The following is a 21,484-nucleotide window of genomic DNA, read 5'->3' as shown; positions in this document are numbered from 1 at the left end:
ACCATTATACAACAAGTAAACAAATCAGAACATGTTAATTTACAAACAAAAGGGAACATGTTATAACTTATTAAACATAAAAAGTTCTCTTAAAAAAATAAACAGAAGAACTCTTTCAAGATTCTGGTCAGTCGTGCGTAATCAATTATAAATACACAAAATAAGGGAAAATATCTTCATTTTTGTTTCCTATTCACAACATTCAGCACTAAATGGTGCTCGTTTTATAAGCTAATTTTCTTCAAAACTGACATTGTCTCAACCAAGCACTCTAGCTTTCAACTGAACGTATTTATTTTTTCTTTTTTTTTCTTTTTTTTTTTTTTTCATTGAAGGAGGGGGATTCTTTATAAAATGTTATCTTTTCACATAATTAGGTAGATTACGTACTGTACCCAACTCTAATTCATAATATTAGTCATAAATCTCTATCTCCTTCAATTTTAAACAAAAGCAAATAAGCATGAAAAAAATAAAATTACCCATCTTTTAAATCATCTTCTCACAGAATTAAATTAATATATATTTTCTGAATAAACTTACTTAGAAAATATCAATTTCTCTTCTATATTTCAAACTTGAGGTATTGCAAAAGATCATGTCAGTCAGAAAGCACGCCTTTTCTTTGTTTAAAAAAAAAAATCAGCCAACTGTTGAAAACTGTCCAGATACAAAAAGTAGTGCATTAACAAATGTCTATTACAGATAATGAAAAAATAAAACATAGAAAAAACATGTCTGGGCAGAAAAAAGCAATATCACAAAAAAAGCCCAGAAGTAACCTCAAAGGGATATTTTAAGTGATTATTACCAGTAAAAAACTAATTTCTTTTGTTTTTCTCCAAAAACAGAAAAGGTTCCTTTCAAAGCCAATACTTGCAACTAAACACTGAAAAATATCAATTGGACAACAAAGAAGACATCACAACACACAAATAACCTACATGTGAAATTTATATGCGGTGACATATCAAGTCAGATTGTCCCAGAGGTGCTACAAAATAGTGTACATAACAGAATCAGCAATTCATTGTTACACTGTTTTAATATTACTGTCTGCAGCTCTCACAGAACATGCTAAAATATCCACTAAACTAGCAAACCTTCAGCAGAATTCAAGCTTTGTAGGATGCATCCAGGGAACTGGGAGTTAAATGCTGCAACCAGATAGCAGAAATCTCCATTTTGACTTTTAAGCATGGACATTTTTTACAATGTTTCATATTTTCCAAAATATGCCTAGTTTTTCAGTCAAAAAAGATTATATACTGGTCGTATAGTGTAGTGTAATGTGTTTGTGTGTGTTTTGAGCTCTTTGGTTTTTCTGGACAAGGTCTTAAGCTATGTCAATGGTGCAAGCATTGGAGATATTTAGATGAGAGCTCACTTTTCTGTTTATACACCAGGTATGAAGCATCACAGAACTTCGATGTCTGACATTAACAACAGTTAAACATAATCACAGTACTATACAAATTCACTCTACTATATAAAAAAATTGCACAATATGTAAGAGATCACCGTAAAGTACTTCACCTACTGTCAACAGGTATTTAAAGGATATTTTATAGCTAATGTTTATATTAAATCTGATAGCTGTAATTCTTTAATGGACTTTCTAATTTCAGAAGCATTAACATTTAATGAGACATGCCTTCTTCCAGTCATTTAACTGTTTATTTCTTTTTAATTGAGCATTTGTATCCTATCGCTATATTCTTAGTTACTTTGTGCACATAGGGAAGGTTGGATATTAGACATGATATACAAAATTTCTGCATGCAGCAACTTGATTAAGTAAGCATGCATTCAAACAACTAATGACCTTCCTTAGAAACCTTCTTCATGCTGTACAGCACTCTGACAATTTCATTCATTACTTATTAATTTGATTTTTTTTCCTTTTATACCTTAGCCTGAATAAAGTACTATGGTACTTATAATACCATTTAAATAGCAGCAAAAGCTATTGCAGCATACATACACAGAACACTAAAAATAACTAATGAAAAAATAAAACTGGCAAAAAAAGGAAAAAAATCTGATTGAGCTTATGAGGTATTATCTTAAGTCAAAATGGAGAGCAAATAAAGGCTTAGTTTCTTTACGGGTTACTCTTATTACGAATGACCAATCTGTTCGATTTTTTTGCTACATTTGCCACCTACCTACATGTGTTTCTGTTACCTTTGGTAATTATTTTAGGGGCAAGTCTATGTTTCTGAAAATAAGTGCATGCTCCAGTTAAAAAAAATATATATTTTATATATATATATTTTATTATTACATGTACATTAACCTGGCTGTTACCAATGGGAATGGCAGTCTACAAAACAGTTTTGTCACAAGTGACAGTCTCATATAGGAATCTAATGTACAAAGCAGATGTTTGTGTAAGCTGAAGTGCAAAATTAAGTATACAGTTACACTCTGCAGGGTTATTATATACTGGACACCGAGTTCAATAATATGACAGTAAATAAATAAAAATACCCCCATTTCACTTCATATCTAAGGAAGAATGCACAGATTTCCAGAATCTCTCAGCCCTGAGGCAGCTCTTGCCCTCTCTCCTTTCTGCTCCAGAACTGATTGCTGGATTTAGGCATCAGATTCAGCTCCAGCGGAAAGGGACGTGGCGGGGTCGATCACCTCCTTCCTTCACAAGTGGTTTGTGGAATTCTCGTCCAGCACGTGAATGTATGTTTGCCCAGCAGTACTCACAGTAATATTGCAAACAGGTTACATTGGCACAGAAGAATGGAGCAAATTTTCCACCACAGCGTGTGCCCTGACACTCATCACACATCTGGTCATCCAGGACATATGGCTTCACTTCCACCTTAAGAAAGAAAAGAAAGAAAAAACAAAGTTTGTTGCAAAACTCTCCCATAATTAAGTTATTGCCCATTCTATATTATCTAACTGGCAAAATAGTGTTTACTATAATGGGTGCACAGTACACATACCAAAATTAATTCTGTGTTTGCCTTCTTGCACGTTAGTGTACAATATAGTGGCATACACTTCCATATGCATGAGTTGTTTGTCAACTATTATGTTAAACACTATCAAAGAGGAGTTGTGCCTAGCTACATAAAAAAAAAAAAACAAAAATAAACTCCAGTCTTAATACCACTAATGGCTAGCCAAGAATCCAACATGCACAAGTTAAAATTAATAACAAAAGTATACTTTTTTTGTACTATCAAGTCAAATGCAATCACTAAATCTAAAAAAGAAGTTATGTACTCATCATAACGTTCCATGTTGGTAGCCCATCTCACCATTCATTTTTACGTATGGGTTCAGAGCCGATCCTCGTCTCTGACTCGGCCGATTTATAAGCTCGAAGACTTCAGGTTGGCTCGTGGCTAAGCAGGTATCCCATAGTGCACCATTACAAACCACAGATCTTGTTTGCTGCTCACTAGAAGAAATAACCATAACAGACAAACCAATACTAAAGGGTCTCCAACCAAAGATAACCAAATTATTATTATCTCCAGATTCTTCCAGGATGGGGGCAGGAGGGCGGGTTGGTAAAAATGAAGGGTGAGATGGACTACCAACATGGAACATTATGGTGAGTACATAACTTCTTTATGTTGTGTAGTCCAATCTCACCTTCATTTTTACGTATGGGACAGCGTCCCTAGTGCCTTATTCTTGGGTGGCTCACTAGAAAATACTCCAGAGCACCATGGAGCCAAAGGATACTCTACCTCGGGAAGCTAAATCCGATTTCTAATGTGTAATAAAAGTGTGAGGGGTAGCCCATGTAGCTGCTGCACAAATATTATCAAGTGGGACCCCGGCTTGAAAGGTTGCAGAGGTAGACAGAGACCTGGTAGAATGAGCCTTGATCTTGAGGGGTAAAGGTCTGCCCTCCGAACTGTAGACAAAGGCTATGCAACTGGAAATCCAATTAAATAGTGACACTTTAGAAACTGGTAAGCCCAATCTGGATTCAGAAAAGGAAATGAATAGTTGATCTGATTTCCTAAACTCCTTGGTCTGATGCAAATAAAAACGTAGTTGTCTATGAACATCTAGCTGATGAAACCAGTATTCAGCTGCATTACAGTGATTAGGGAAGAAAACTGGGAGTTCTATTGATTGATTTAAGGTGGCATGGGAACAAACTTTTGGGACAAAAGAGGGGTTAGTACGCAGTGACACCCTGTCTTTATGAAAGATCAAATAAGGTGGCTTAACAGACAAGGCTTGTAACTCTGATACCCATCTAGCTGATGTGATAGCCACCAAAAACAAAGTCTTCCAAGACAAAAATTTCAATGAAGATGAGTGAGAAGTTTCAAACGAGGAAGATGTCAGTTTGGACAACACAAAATTTAAATCCCAAGAAGCCACAGGTTCTTGGTGCGGTGGCCTCAACAGAGTGTCTCCTTTCAAAAAGGTCTTGCATAGCTTATGCGACATTAAATTGGTATCTGGAAACCCTAAATGGAAATGAGAAATAGTCGCCAATTGAACTCTGATAGTGGCAGCGGCAGATCCTTGCTGAAAAAGCTTGGAGAGAAATTCCAAAATCATAGGGAAAGAAGCAGTGTAGGGATCGACATTCATTTTCTGTGCCCAAATAGAAAATCTTTTCCATTTACTGCCATATAGTCTCCTAGTTGAAGGTTTATGGGAGGACATAAGAATATGTGACACTGAGGAAGATACATTGTGAAGCCTGACTAGGGATGGAACTGGAGCAGCCACGCTGTCAATTTGAGGGTGTGGATTGAGGGATGTAGTGAACTTGACATGTGAGTCAACAGATCTGGAGCTGGGTCCAGAATCCAAGGATCATTCAGGAGAAGAGGCTCGAGGAAGGGGAACCAAACTGGACGAGGCCAGTAAGGAGCAATGAGAATTAACTTGCATCCCAGCCATCTGGCTTTCTGAATCACTTTGGAAATTTGAGGAAATGGAGGAAAAGCATACAGAAGACCCAGGGGCCAGTTGTGAGCTAGAGTGTCTTTGGGTGTCTCCCCCGGAGGGGGAATGAGGGAAAAATAGCTGCTGCATTTGGCACTGACTGGACTGGCAAAAAGGTTGCAGCAAGGCTGTCATCATTTGTGGAAAATCTGTTCTGCTGCTTCGTGTTTCAGAGACCACTCATGAGGCATTAGGATCGCCTGGATGAGCTTGTCGGCTATCACACTGGACGCCCCTGGAATGTGCATTGCAACCAGAAAGTGCTGGGAAGAAATCGCCCATTCCCAAACACACATGGCCTCTCGACAGAGTGGGTAAGATCTGGTAACCCATGTTTGCTGAAATACCAAACTACCAACATGTTGTCTGATTGTATCGCAATAGTCCCTAGAGGAAGAAGGTCTTGAAGTGCTTGCAACGCCAGGAGCACTGCCCTCATCTCCACAACATTGATATGCAGGTGAGCCTTGTATTCTTGCCATGTGTCTTGGACAGTCCTGCCGAGATAATGTCCCCCCCCCCTCCGATCTGGGAGGCATCTGTGGTCACAGTGGCAACGAGTTGGGCAGAAACAAAGGGGGCGTCCGTCATCAACTGGTTGGGTGCTATCCACCAAAGGAGGTCCTCCTTGCATGATTCCATCAGCAGAATAGGGTGATTCAGCGGAAGATATTGGAAGGACCATTGGGAAGACAGAAGCCATTGGAGAATTCTCATGTGCAACCTGGCTAATGGCACTAATAGGATGGTGGATGCCCTAGTCCCGAGGAGCTGAAGAACCCACTTTGCCTTGACCTTCCGCAATGGGAGAAAACGTTGAATTTGAAAGATTAAATTTTGTGCCCTTTCGGCGGGGAGACGAGCTGTCATATTCACTGTGTCTACCTCTGAACCTATAAAAAGCACAGATTGAGAGGGCAATAATGCAGATTTTTCCCAATTTATGGAGATCCCTAATTGAGCACAAAGCTGAATAGTGGCATCCCTGTTTTGGAGAAGTAGATGCCTGGTGAGGGCGGTCATGAGCCAGTCGTCCAAATACGGAAACATCTGGAATCCCTAACGTCTCAGGTGAGCTGTCACTACTGCCATGCATTTGGTGAACACCCTGAGGATTGTGGTGAGACCAAAGGGCAGAGCACGAAACTGATAGTGACTGGCTCCCAGTCGGAAGCGTAGATGGCTCCTGGACGCCTTGTCCATTTTTATATGGTGGTAGGCATCTTGGAGATCTATTGAGCACATCCAATAGTCTTTCCCTAACAATGGGAGTATCGACTGCAGTGTTACCATCCAAAACTTGTCCTTCCTCACGGATTTGTTTAATCTGCTGAGGTCCAATATTGGCCTCCAATCTCCTGTTCATTTTGGGACTAAAAAGAACCTGGAGTAAGTTCCGGATCCTATCGGTCTGCTGGGACAGATTGGATGACTCATTTTAAGAGCAACATGTTGATCTCCACAGTTGCCTGATCCCTGTGATTGGGTGGTACACATGGGATCTTCTTGGGAACAAATGGTGGAAGGGAAAAGGGTATGATATAGCCTCTGGTAACAGCTCTTTGTACCCACTTGTCTTGGGTGATACTTAGCCAGGCTTCTGGATACAAAGAAATGTGACCCCCCCCCCGACCAGCCCCAGAGAAACACAGTTGGGCCCCATATCAGGAGCACTCATAAGGCCATCCCCGAAAGGAATCATGGCCTTGTTGGTATTGCGGACCGCCCCTGCCTCTACGGCGATGTCTCCCATTTCCTCCTCCTCCTCTGCCTCTGAAGGAGGGTTCACCCTGTGTGTATGGAAAGACCCCCTGTGACTTCTTCAACCACATTTTACCGCCCCTTTGACCTTTGAGGTATGGTCAAGAGGGAACAGTAAAACGTACTCCCACAGCAGACAGCGTCTTTCCTTCTTGCTCACACCAAGTGAGTGTCCTTCAACTTAGATCCAAACAATGAGGAACCATCAAATGGGGCGTTGGTGAAAGTGGACTTGAACGGTTCCACAAAATTACACAAGCGCATCCAAGAGTGACTCCTTAGGGCAACTCCTGAACCCGCTGCTCTATTCGCTCCATCAGCCACATAAAAAATAAGCTGCATGGAGGAGTTAACTATAGAATTTAAGGTGGACAACTGAGCAGAAATGTTGTCAGGGACTCCCTCAGTACATGTACCCTGTTTAGAATCTCCTAACTCCTTGAGGAGATCCCTCTGCAATCTCCTGAAGTGAGTGAGATAGTTAACTATCGAAGAGTAAAAGCCGCTGAACTGAAGACACGCTTCCCGTACGTGTCCATCTGTCGAGACTCCTTATTCGGCAGATGGACAGAAGTCGTCTCAGCAAGCTCCTTCTTACTGGCCACCGCCACCACCATGGCATCTACGAGGACACATCTGGACAAAAATTCTTTACCTGGAGGGGCAGAAAGAAACTTGCTGGGTCTCCTAGGGGCTGGCTCCATGGCATCAGGAGTATACAACACCTTTTGACTAACTAAATCCATCAGTTTGTCAAATGGTGGAGACACCCAAGAGGTAGAAGGTTGAGACCTGAAAGCCTTCAGGTACACAGACTCATCAGAAGGGTTGACAGTGGGCCAGCCGCACCTCTGCTTAAGGATCTCCAGGATGTCCATGAAGATGACATCATCAGAGGACGACTTGGGGGACCCTTCCGACTCCTCGAGGTCAGTGTCAGATGTCAAAGACTCATGCTGGGAGTCAAAATGCTTCCTCTTACATGTCTTCTTCCTGGGGGGCTCCTCAGAAGGGTATTCCGGGGAGATCACGAAAGAGTGGGGGACACCAGCCAGAGGCTCCTGAGGCTGAGGGCTTCTGCTGTCTATAGAGAGAGTAGGGGCTGAGATAGAAGTGGGGTGCTCTGGGGGGGAGAGTGCTGGTACCCTTGGTGGCAACTGGTGATTTGGACAGCACGCTCATCATCTCGAATGCTGACCTCTCCGGCTCCGAGGACCTCCCCTGCTCCGAAGAGACCAAGGATGCTATCGGCTCCGAGATAGACGCAGGGTCCGAACTCACCCTAGCCGAAGCACCAAGAGGGGCTTGGAACTGAAGAAGACCGATTCCAACCTTCCCTGTCAGTGCCAACTGGACAGCTTCGACCCCTGGATACAATGGACGACACCGAAAGTGTCGGAGCAGAACTCAGCTCTGAAGCAACCGTAAGTGGAGCTGGAGCCGAGGGTTCCACCAATAGCACCAAGCCCTCCGACTCTGACAGACCAGCTTGGCTCAGAGGAGGAATAATAATCGAGGGTACAATGGGTTCCATAGGCTCCGGAACAGACTGGGTCGGAGCCGACAACAATTTAGATAGAGCAGATGACTTCAGCAGTCTCAGGACCACCCTCTCCACATCTTCTTCCAAAAAGCTCCTGGAAGACCTAGTCAAGGATCTTGATCTTGGAGGAAAAGCAGGTTCCATAAATTCAGTGGTCAGCTCTGACAAACTAGGAACCGACCCGGTCACCATAATGCTGCTCTCAGTTGGCTCCGAAGGCAGTGGAGCCAATGAGGCCGATTTTGCCACTTTAGGAGGCGGCTCCGCGACACCAGCCAGTGCCGGAGAAGGTCTTTTTGAAGACTTAGACTTAGCAGATTTAGTGGACTTGGAAGAAGAGGAAGAGCTAGACAAGGCTTCCTCAAAGGCAGGCTTTAGCCTTTAGAATTAGCTTGTTCCTCCTCTCCTATAACACTCTAGAGGAGAAGGTATGACAAAACAAGCAAGTCTCTTGCAAATGGATGGCCCCTAAGCAATAGACACAGAGACCATAACCATCCATCAATGACATTTTTTGAAGCCCGAAGGCTTGTGCTTCTTAACCTCTTTAGACATAACACAGAGATGAAAAGAGAAGAGAAGTAAAAGGGAGAACTAGGTTCTCTAACTTAAACGGGCCTAGCCCTGAAGGAGGAAGAAACACCATGAGGACTAGGTCCTCTAACTAAAACGGCCTAGTTCAGAAAGAGAAAGGGACAGCTATGTCTTCTAACTTATCAACAGACCAGCAAAAACTCACACACACAGAAAAACCTTATTCTGGTAAGGATTAAAAGAGGAAGCTGAAACTGGAGTTTCGAACAACGAACTCCACTACTGTAAAAAAAAAAAAATCAAACACCAGTGGATAACTGCCAAAACCAAACTGCTCTACGAAACCGTAGACCAGAACACACGCTAGTGTTTATCAAACTATCAGCACTAACAATAAATCTATAGCTGGTACACAGGATAACACAAAGCACACTAAGAGGCCCAAGGCCAACGCTTGCACCAAGGGGTGCAAAGGAGCTAATTACCTAAGAATTAGCAACCCTACACTAACAAATACTAATGCAAATACTATTATACTACACTAATTATAACTTTGAACAAGATTTTAAGCAATATATAAGCAAAAAATGTTAACACTTAGCCAGAGCCAAGAGAAGCACAACCGAACTCGTCAATGCGGCAAACAAGATCTGGGGTTTGTACTGGTGCAATATGGGATACCTGCTTAGCCACGAGCCAACAAGAAGTCTTCGAGCTTATAAATCGGCCGAGTCGGAGCCAACCCATACGTAAAAATGAAGGTGAGATTGGACTACACAACATTGTCAGTTTTTAACAAACATACAAATTTAAATAATGCTGCACATGTTTTAAGTAATCTCTTATCACTGTACTATGCACAGGTTTACTTTGTCTACTACATACCAAGATTGTACTATTGGGTTTAGAATCAACATAATGCTTAGCAAAGTTAAAAAGAGCTTTACAAAATGGAATTACTTAGCAGTCACAGACTGCTGAAAAGAACCATAGCCAGTTCCCCACTATATGCAACGAGGAAACTGGAAAAAAAAAATGATACACTGAGAAAATCCCCTTTTTCCAGCAATTCTACAAAGCAAAACTTAAAATCAGAAAGGAAATAATGTCTAAATGGCAGAGAAATATGATGTAGACACTGGCATGCATCAAGTCCTTGTACTTGATACTCATGCCTATAATATGCAGCTAATCCACAAAGTAATACAAATTAAATAAATCAAACTAGAGGCAAACTTTTTCTTCTCACAACAGCAAAGTTGAGACACACTTTTTTTTTAAATTAATTCAAGGTAAATTGCAGATTACAGCTGAAAAACAATTATAAATAATCACAGATTCTGTACAATGCAAACAGACACACACAGAAACAAAATATATGACGATACAAAACAGATCAAAGAGGACTTTAAATACTTTTATGGACAAGGGTGGTATGGAGTGGGATAGCCTTTTCAAGTAAGTGGCAGGTGAAAATCAACTATTATGCTGTGAGAAAGAAAAAAAAAGAGGGTGCCAATTATTTTCAGTGTTATATAAAACAGTCAGCTCAAATGCAAAAAGTGTACATGTTTAGGAGATTGTTGGGAGCAGAGCAAATAAATGCAATTTTTAAATAGTCATTTATTCATTCATTCATTCATTCATTCGTTCACTCATTCATAAAAAACAAAATTGTCTTCTAACATGGCAGAGACCATGACTTAGATGAAGGTGTGGTGGGAAAGGTGTGGCGGGATGTAGCCTGCTCGTTATTCTTGAGGAAAGGGATGGGTTGCAGGTGCTCCGTTAGCACTGTCTGAGTACAGGGAGACTGGAAAAAACACCACCTGTGCACAAGGATAGGAAGGCAGAGATTCTTGCAAAAACTTAAGACTACCACCCTAGACAGTCCAGTGCATGCCCCCTTCAGTCATACATAAGGGATGTACAGCTTAAAGGCAACCATTTTGAAGGTTGGCACTTTTAGAAAAGTGTTTAGTAAAGAGATATTCAACATGGGTCTTTATTCTCCTCCTTTTCTTGGCACTAGCAAGATAATGGAGTCAAAGCCCCCCCCAAATTCTTGGAGCAGTTTCTATTCTGCATTGTGACTTTCATTCCCATTGGATGAGTTTAAGCAGATGGATCTGGGTGTAAAGAAGGGGAGGCATGCCATTTAAAGGAGGGATTTTAATCAAGGCCCTTTTTTAATAATAGAAAGAGTACATTAGTCTGTGGTAATCTTTTCCCCAGTGGACAGTGACTGGACAAACAGGATTGCAATGTCTTAGGAACAAAAATTGGTAAACAGAACACGCCTTGTACTTGTACAGTGCTCCTAAGCGGAAAAGAAATTGGGTAGGCAAGTATTTGCATGGGATTTGCCTACAACACTTGCACTTACCCCCTCCTAGCTGACATCTAATACCAGTAAGCAAAGCACATTAGAACAGAAAAGAAAGGCTCCCCAATGGGGCATTTATCTGTTTACTCAAAGCAATGGTACCAACAATTAAACAACAGTCTGATGAATATGTGGCCTATGTTCAGGATGGCTTTGAGACAGTCGGCGGAATTTCACTAATACAGCTATCTACATCACTAGGCTTATGAGCTGAGATCACACTTCGGACATACAGTCCTGGAGACAGAAAACTTTGGTACCCTGACAGACATCAGCAGTAATAACCCATTGATTACAAATACTGCAACAGTGATTTCAGTCAGGACATCTGTCTATATACAAACGCTGAAATTAACTATGAATAGAGATAATATATTATATATGCATGATGTCTAGTAAGTTAAAGATGATGTTAGAGTGAAAGGTGAGAGAGTAAAGGAAATAGTGTGGACATTGCACGTGTTGTCAATATATCAGCACTGATTACAATGTCAAAATTGGCAACCACAAACCAATCAGACCACAAGGGCAATTTGACTGTAGCTCCACACAGGTGGTCTACTTAAGCAGGTGCATACACTGCCCTTGCTTCTACATAGGCATGACCACCAGGAAACTCAGCGATAGAGTAAAAGAGCACTACCAGGCCATCAGAAGAGGTGACCCAAACAATGCTCTAGCAAAACATGCAGTACACTGCAAACAACCCACTAAGTTCACCTTCTTAGTACTCGACAAAGTCCACAGCTTTAGCGAAGAGTCCAGCACCCCCCTAGAAGTAAGAGAACTCAAGTGGCAAATTAAATTAGGAGCCGACAACCACCCAGGTCTAAATGGCAGCCTAAACATCAAATGTGTACTGAAATGGATTAGGTAACCCTGCAAAGGGACCTCCCCCTTCCCCCCAGGTACTTTTCCACACATTAGTACCTCCCTCCGAGTCACACATGACATCACTGACTCTATTTAATCATGTTTGGAATGCACTTATGTTTAGTTTCTGAAGAAGTTCATCTACTTTGTAATAAAAGTGCGAACGAAAGTGCTCAAACTGAACTCCTTGGTGTCTGCGTGACTTCATTCCATACAACAGAACCCCAATAAGGTTCTCCAGCTACAACTACAAGATCCTAGCTTTTCTGGATTTAAGTTTAGCAGTTTCAGTGTTACTTTCTTCAAGTTTTACTGAATTAGTTCTCTGTCTATGCTGGTGTGTGTATATATATATATATATATATATATATATATATACACACACACACACACACACACACACACACACACAAAGAGACGAGCACTAGAGAGATGGTGGAATTGAGTGCTAGCAGGCAAAAGGAAAACAGCAAGTTTAATAAAAGAAGATGGGCTTGTGGGGTTAAGGAGGGCTGGGCCTATGTTGGACATGAACTATGGTTTGTGACGAGGTTCTAATAAAAAGAGCAGAATAAAAAAGTAATTTAGTGTAAAAAATTTGAAAACAAGTTCCCAGCATAATCATTTACACTGCTGCAACACTGGTAACCATTCTGTTTTGCTAAAGTGAGTAAGTGGAGCCTTGGCTTGGGGGTTACCATAATGATTCTACAGTCTTGATTACATATGGTTTTGCAGGATAGTAATTTTCTATTTAGAGGTAGCTACAACTAATGAGGCTCAACCTTGCTGCAAACAGTGCCCTCAAAAGAAAAATCCTAGTAAATACCCTTCTTTTGATCTGGCCTTTGTGTCCTATCTACTGCCTGGCTCACTAAGAGAGAAGTGTTTAAAGAAAATAAGAAAGCAGCCTTTTCAGGAAGAGTAGTTGACTAGTGTAATACTTTCTGTAAGTATGTTTTTTTTTTCAAGAGGATGGGGAATTAGTATGCACAGACTAAATTAAGGAAAGTGGGAGAAAGGGTACGAGGTAAAGGCTAGAATTTTCAACCTTACCTACTTTATTCTGATAGCTATGACAACTACAACCACTGTATTATTGAATGGTCTCCAAAAAGAGCTACTTTCTTTTGTTATATGAAATGGTATGTAACTGTACTATACCACTTCTAATGACTCGTAAGCTGGCATTTTCTGTGATGCTCATGCCTGATCTAACCCCATGCATTTTTGTTTTGCCCCTGAACTGCTGCTGCTATCAATCTGTTCCCTACACTCCCTTAAGCCCACGTAATTGCTGGGGAAGGGCTGTGTGATTTCTGCCCATCATACTACAACTGGTTAGGTGGTTCCAGATTTTTATTTTTATGCCCTAATTCTTCAGAGTTTGGGTTGAATGTAGACAGTGCAAGGAAAATCATGGAGATTACTTTCAGTGCATGCTTCCACTCACTGAGCACCATTTGTCAGACACTCACTGTATGTTGCCTGGAACTAGTCTCCAACTTTCAATGATGGCTGCTTCTGTGAAAAAGCCATGCCCTCCTGCTACAGCCCCTCTAGTCTTCCATCCCTTCTGCCAGGGCAGTCCTTTAACTTCTAAGCCAGTTAACATTGCAGACAGGAGCTCTCCCTCTGTGCCAAAATGCATCTCCTACCACAACAGTTAAAACAAGACTGCAAAAGTGCAATGTAATAGTTTGTAGTACGTGTTAACAGCTTTAAGTACTACACAGGACTGCTGATGTCGTTTTTTTAATAGGGCTGCATAAATGTAGCCTGCGCCAACTGTACCTAAAGCAGTAATCGGAGGAAGCAAGGCAAACAAACTAGACAATAGGGCTCACTTATATTTTGGTTTAATACACCCTCTTCAACTGATGACAGTCCTAACTGCAATAGCTTAATCTGCTACTCAGCCATCTTTCATGACAATTCTTATCAAAGCGGCAGACACACATGGGATGCATGTGGGACAGCTCCCCCCTCCAACACAAAGGATATTTCATTCTATAGAATGGTCAACCTCTGCAATCAACAAGCTCCCCTGACAACTTATTAATGCAGTGTATAGTACTGTGACACACGTGTGCTGTGGTATTAGAGCTACAACAGAAGCCACAGTTGCTGCAGGAAAATGGAGGCACATAAAAAGCCCAAACCCCACAATGGATGATGGTATGCTTCTGGTTCTTGACTTCAGTCCCTGAGGGAAATAAATGGGCCAATAGAAATTACTTGGTTACATAGCGCAGCCAAGGGAAAGATTTGAGGATCATGTGGGGATGGTGGATCCAATAAATATTAAAAGTACCACCAATTTGCAGAGTCCAGTTTCTAATGGTGTTACTCAAATTACTAAATGAGTATGAAAGAAAAAAGTCACACCAAGTGCTCTGGGAAGAAGCTATACATCAGGCCTGTACAGACAGGATTTTCAGCAAAATGCTTAAAATGTGAATGTCTACAAAAATTCTTCTTTTATATTTCAGTGAGTTAAACTGGTATCGAAGGATATACTACAACCCAGGGGACCCGAGTTCAATTGACAAGTCAAGTGCATGTTAAAGCTGATACAGGGGGACAGGAGTGTGTGGTAGGATCGGTACACTCATTCCAGGGAAGGAAATGAAGTTTCCAACCTGGCTATGCTCTAGCAAAAGTGGAGGCTTGCATGAAAAGCACTAACGGGGGGATGCAGGCTTGGATTCCAAAGCCAGTGACAGTAGCCCACAGTGATGATGGCCTCAACCTGGACAGCTACTGCCCCAAATGTCTGGGTGGAATTAGTTGGTATGTGTAACTGGGGACAGGCTTGATGGTTAGGAGGAACAGGGGCAAAAAGCACATAGGAAAAAATATATTTACCATGAAAGTACTTGTGCTGAGAAGTTCAAAGGCATGTCAGAAATGAGGAGGTGGTACACTGCAGTTCACAAATACTAGAGATTCAGTGGATAATGATGTACAGCAACCAAATGAGATCACATTTCATCACGCTGCTAACTATTTTCTGTCAAATACCTGTCAAATTGCTCTACAAACAATTATGAAACCCACAAGACTGCTGTGCATACTTATGGACAAACATACGGAAAAACAAATGCTTCACATGGAAACTCTATTACAGCAAATGGGACAAGGATAACTACCAACTCTCAAGGTTCGTGGAAACTGATGGAGGGACAAAGTTAAGGTTCATGGAAAATGATGGAAGCACAAAATAAATTAAATTTAAAATTTAAGAGCAGCAGTAGTGAATGATAAATGAAGGCTATGCACACAAGTAATGGCAAGGCTTAGAATTAAAATCTCTGAACTAGAAACATTCATGAAAGAGAAAGACCCCAATCAGTGCGGACAAAAAAGTCAAGACTGTGGGGAGGACACTATCAAGCAGATGTGTGGCTGGCTCATATAGTCCCCTACCTCCTCAGCTCTTCAAATGGAGAGAAAAAAAAAAGTCTTTGGACCTTCACATTACTGTAGGAAGATGATTGGTTTCATACAGTAATGCAGCCAGTGTGATCCTGGAGTTGGTACATTTAGTTTGGGGGGCATAGCCCCTCCCCCCACCTGCATAGGTATTACGTTTTTTGGGATTTTTTTAAGGTCGTTAGGGCAGACTACCATCAGTTTGCCCAAGCAAAGTTTTTGTTGAAAACTTAGTTCGATGATTAGCCTGTTCACTGAATAGGTGTTCAATGAAGAGGTGTTTGCTTATTAGTAATTCAGTGAAGTGATACAGACCCATTCATGCCCACCAGCTCTTCAAGTGGAGACCCAAGGAAAAAAAAAAAATAATAAAACAGTTTTTATACTTGACTGGCTTCCTACAGTAATGCTGTCAATCACAACCCACCAAATCCATCTCCCCCCTCAGCCTCATAACAAAAAAAAAAAAATAAACATGCTCAGATTAATGTAGGAAGCCAATTGGCTCCTTACAACAATGCAGCCAATCACACCCGAACAAGTTCATCTCCCCCAGCTTTTTAAGTGAAGAGAAAATAAATAAGTGCCTTTCTGTACTGCCATTTTGATACTGAAAAAAGTATTAAGTATAAGTCTGCCTCTTTATTGCATCTCCTGCTAACACTTTGTGTCCAGGGTCTGCCCCCTTTGTCCTACACTTGTTGCTCTACTGCTATCAAGTTATGCTCCAGTGAAGAAACAAAAGATCATAAAAAAAAAGTCAGTAATGAGGCCTTTCACCTGAAAATGGCATAAAAGTTTCCATATTATGTGTGATGAAGGAGGGGTAATATACACTGGACAACCCCAGGGATGGGCAAAAGCAAGTCTAATAAAGATGAAGAAAAGCATATCATTATCCCAGTCCAATCACAATGGAAATTAAAAGCATAGCAGCAGTGATAAAAATGTGTGTGCTAGGGTACTTCAGCAGCTAACATAAGCATTAATACATTACAAGAACCTAGGAAGGCATGCACAAATGAACATGCTACTTATCAGGGGGAACAGCAGTAATACCAACAAGGTGTTGGTATTAGGAAACTGGGATCTAGTTATCTTTAGAATGTGTCCAACAAGTAAAATGACAAAAGCCCACTTTGTTTACACATTAGAATGTAGACATCTTCAAGCCTAAGAAGGACAGTCAAACTTAGGGTCATTAAGAAGTTATACGCCTCACTTGAAAGAACCTGTGGAAGAAACAGCAAAACACTGGCAACAAACACATGCAAGAGAAGGATAATGCATCTGTGGTTCACCAAGGAAACAGCAGGAAATCAGCAATTCAGGAAATATAAAGAAAATTAAGTTAATGAAGAAACACAGGCTGTCAATGTGTTAAAATTCAGTAGCATTCAAAAGTAGCCAGCATGAAGCCATGCAGCAAACGTTACCCTGAATAAGTGAAACAGGCTTCTTTGACACAACAATTACTGTTGCTGGGAACTCTTGAGGGCATAGCTACAATGGTGCCTACTTAAGTGACCCCCACCCCCAAATAAAAGTCTGCATCAGTTATTTATGTAAAACTTGCAGGAAAATTGAAAAGTTCAGGCTCAAATCAGCAAGTCTGGAAACCGATGATGACTTAATTAATTTTACTACCAGAGTTCCACAGGAACAGGTCATGTTTAAAACAATAATGGCAAATGGGCTGGCTAGATAATGAGCGTGAAGGTGTTCATATAAAAAGAAAACAGTGTGATAACTCGATGCAAACAATCCAAGATATAGATGACTGAGACAGGGGCTTACTAGAGAAAGAGTGTAAAGTGAGGCAAGCTAAGATGCAATAGAAAGCAGTACAAACTCTCATGTCTGATGCACAGCATCTCATGAAAAGGCTAAATAAACTAAGGGGAAAGTCCGATAGCTGCAAATCAAGAAAGAGGCCTGGAGAAACTGCAACAGGTAATCAAGGTAATTCACATGCCAAGGCTAGATATGAAGAGGATTGTCCGTGTGTTGCAGGGAGATGTGCAGTCATAAGATGTTTTAATGGGATGACGCCAAGGTGTTCTCCAATGTGAAGCCTTCGCCTAAAGAAAGGTGTCTTCTGTTCTGAAATCCTTATCTTGTCATAGAGGTGCAAAAATCACAAAGAAATGTTTAGTCACTAAGGAATCTAGTAATGATACCTTGAAAAAGGGCACATGAAATGTAGAAACATTACAGAGTGCATAAAGAAAAGTCATATAGCATACTAGCTATCAATATATGCACTGTCTAGAATTGTTGCTTGCTTGCTTGCACTTACATAAATATGTTAGATTTTTTTATGGTTTTAAGATTAGTTGGGGATAGGGACTTGAAACTCAACACCACCATTTAATAATAAAAAACACTCAAATCATAGCAGCAGAGAGGGAGAAAGAGAGCAGAACCACAAGCTCAAAAGCCTTAAATCAAAAAAGGCAAATCACTAAAGGTCTAAGAAAGTGCACAACACCTGGCTACATGCTTTGTAAAATTGAATCAGGTTTCTTACAAAAATCACCCAGAACACAAAGTATAACGACATTCAGAAGAAACACTGATTGACAGAAGAACTAAAAGTATTAACCTGATAACTGGTTAACTTTCACTGGAGGTGTATGCATAAAGCAAAATCCGCAACAGTGGTGGTAGCAGCAAATACAGATGAAGCATAGCAAACTGAATCATTGCAGTACAATAGGAAAAAAAAAAAAAAAAGGTGAATTTTGCAATTTACAGCAAAATAAACTGCTTGCATATGACTGCACTCCTTTGTCTCATGCTTCTGAACAGCTATCTTAATGAGGTTTCTTCAAAAAATTAACTTAAGTGACTAATTCTTACAGTTTATTTTTTTTCTTTTTTTTTTTTTGAGATTTTCAGATAGCATGGTGTAAAGCACAACTAAACAGCAGCCAATACTCTGTGAGGCTGGACTTGTGATATCTCTAGAACAAGAGGAGGCAGACAGGCAGCAAAATGGATAGGAACAGAATTGTATATACGGTTCCTGACAGCCATTCGTAAAGAGTGGAGACCTTGTCTCACTAAGGGCAGGAAACACCCACACAAAGTGATCTAGTCTGGCACAGTGAACAAATAGAATAGACCATGGAGAAGCAGCTGGATGTAAAAGGAAGCTGCTAATTGCAGGAAGACCAGAATCATGATGGCCTTCTTGAACAGCTACAAAATGGGTTAGGAACATAGAAAACAAGAAGCTGTTTGGGATTCTCAATACTGGTGGGCAACCCAAATGATGACTATAAGCTTGGATCTGGTTCGTGATTCAGCAGGTTAGAGAGACAAGAAAGAGCTGAGCCACGACCACAATTTCTTTTTGAGGACCTGCTGACTGTTGATTCAGACCAGACCTGCAGGCTGTGAATGCTTTCTAATAGGTTAACTCTACATATCTAAGCATTGAGGTTATCTGGGTGATGCCACATATGCCATAATGCTAAAAAAGAAGAAGATGTAAACATTTTTCATTGGAAAAGACTAGTGCAAGACATCGTAGTTGTGCAATTCTTTAATAGAAAGATTTGCAGCTCACTTTTACGACGAGGGGTGCATTATTCCCTTTACTCCAGTGTGCCTGCATATTTCCACAGAGGGAGAGGAGCCTGTTTCAGTGACAGACAGAGATCAGAAGAGCTTGGAAAAAGACTACTAATGCTAAGGACAGCATAGGCAGAATTTGGGGTCTATATTACTAGAACGAACGCTTAAATGTTCGAATCTGTAAAGGTCGACCTTTACAGATCGAACACTTAAACATTTGAAATAGTAAAAAAGTATATAAAAAAAAAAAAACAAACATGTAGAAAGCCACCCTGCTACTTAAATATACCAACTCCGAGATCGCACTTCAGTGAACTACAGTGCGGAAATGGGAAAGTTTCTATATTAAAGTAGGGGGGCTGTGCGGGGGGTGCAGGGGGGCTTGTCCCCTGCTTAAACCCTTTAATTTTTTTTTCTATTGTGTTTTTTTTTTATTAATTTTTGTAAAATTTCGATCGCTTAACTGTTCGATCTCTAAAGGTCGACCTTTAGAGATTCGAACATTTAAGCGGTCAAGCATCTAATATAGACCCCAGAATTATTTTGTGTTTCTTTGTTTTTATTGAGATAAGTCTCAGTCTGTCAATTCTCAATGATTTTAGGTCTATGCTATGAATTTCCAAGAGGTGCTTAGTGTATGCTTGGAGGTGAGTACATCTGTTTAACAGCAACATGTTGAAACTACTACATTATTGTAGCAGTAGCTTCTTTTTTCTTTCGTTTTCATCATCATCAAGCATCAGGCATGCAGAGAACTGGGCTGCTGTCTTGGGAAGGGGTGTGGAGGCATGTATATGAAAGCACAAGGCCATCATATAATTACTGCTGGCAAATACAAGTGTTATGACTTGTTGGAACCAGTGTATTTGTTTACCATTCAACAGATGAAATAGCAAAATGTAACTGTAGTTCTTACATTTCTCATTCTTTTCTCAGTGAGAAATTAGTGTACAAAAAGGTGATATCATTTTTGGGGCATATACTACATGAAAGCAAAGGGCAGTTATGGCTGATATGGGTTGTTAGAAGGCAGTGTCCATCAAAGAGCAAAGTTTGTCATTATTATTATTACATTTTGTAACAACTTCAGTTGTGTACCTTCTCAAAAGGGGCACAGTCCACTGGGACAGTGTGAGTATTTTTGTACCCAAATACGTTAAGAACACTGATTGTTTTCATTACTGTGGGTTGCTTTAACTGAAATATTGGTTTCTTACATAAAGTTAACACAAACCAATGTTTCATAAGACTTTTGTTCCACTTAGGCGGTGCATCTAGTTTTTACCTTGAAGTCATTTGACCATTTCTTGTAAAGTGTGGTTGAACTACTGTGCACTAAATTATCAAAAGACCGGAACAGGAATAAAATGAATTTTTTTCACAAGCTAGGGCAACATTCCTGATCCTGCATCCCCATTTTTCATTGTCAGCAGACGTGTAGCATAAACAGTGAAAAAGGTGTCTGGATGCAAGCTGTTAGAGGTATGATGAACACGCCACCGGTATTCACTTGTGTGAATGCTGGCAGTGTCACTGTCTGGCTGTAAATGTATTTTTTTTTTTGGTTACATAAATTGCCTCTGGACTTCCAGATGTAGTCATTTTTAACAGAGCTACTGCTGTGACTGTCTGCTCTAGCCCAACTTTAATTGATCCCTAAATGCCAAGCCAGACCCTTGGCTCAGCTGTAGCTTGGCTCTTCAAAAATCCCAGGTTTGCCCACCTTTAATAATCAGGCACTACTTCTGCCCAATAAGGGACAAAGTTGAGGGATGGGGATGCATCCTTCTATTGTTGTGGAAAGGGAGGAGTGAAACAGTGAAGAAAAAAAACTAAAGAAAAGAGAAACAAGGAAAGACGAGGAATAATGAGCAGGTCATTGGGATGAAGAAATATGCAAATAATAATGCAAAACACTGGTGACAACCTAATGCAGCTGCATGTAGTCACAGCAGGAGTAAGAGACATGGGAAAATGACAAAAAGGATTACAACAGGACAGTACCCAAATTAAGAAGACAGGAAGGATAATGGGGGTGATATTTTATTTGTTTTATTATTTTTTATTTTACATTTGTTGACCGGGATAGTCCGACTGGATGCAAGTCCATTTTCAGCGGAGGCTCGGGGAGAAATGCTCCAGGTAAACAGAAAAGTACAGTTTTGTACCTACCATAAATGTAGATGTTCCGAGTGTTCACACTGCTGCAGTCATTACACTTGGGTTATCCTGCCATCAGGCGGTCCCGCAGTCGGCTAGAGTTCCAAAGTCTTGGTCCGGCGTCGGTTGCTGTCGCTTCTTCCCTGACGTCAGTGCACCAGGGGTATATAAGATGCATCCAACGCCATTTTCTTCAGTTTTTCTTGCCCCAGATGTCAGGTGCCCCGAAGTAGGTAGGCAATACATATTGCTAACAAAAA

General features: G+C 40.8%; 1 protein-coding gene across 1 annotated transcript in view; it reads right to left on the bottom strand.

Moving 5' to 3' along the window:
* Positions 1-21,484, bottom strand: part of CPEB3 (cytoplasmic polyadenylation element binding protein 3) — a 1,212,550-nt gene that overhangs the window by 1,942 nt on the left and 1,189,124 nt on the right. The window contains exon 10 of the mRNA XM_044056700.1: positions 1-2,842. This exon is cut by the window's left edge and continues 1,942 nt beyond it. Coding sequence (XP_043912635.1) covers positions 2,615-2,842 — 228 coding nt within the window. The 3' untranslated portion in view covers positions 1-2,614. The remainder of the gene's footprint in view (positions 2,843-21,484) is intronic.

Source organism: Protopterus annectens, chromosome 14.part0 (assembly GCF_019279795.1).
Source record: "Protopterus annectens isolate FY-2018-M chromosome 14.part0, PAN1.0, whole genome shotgun sequence".
Classification (NCBI taxonomy): Eukaryota; Metazoa; Chordata; order Ceratodontiformes; family Protopteridae; genus Protopterus; species Protopterus annectens.
Note: the sequence above shows the minus strand (reverse complement) of the source record. Positions and strands in the feature narration are given on the sequence as shown.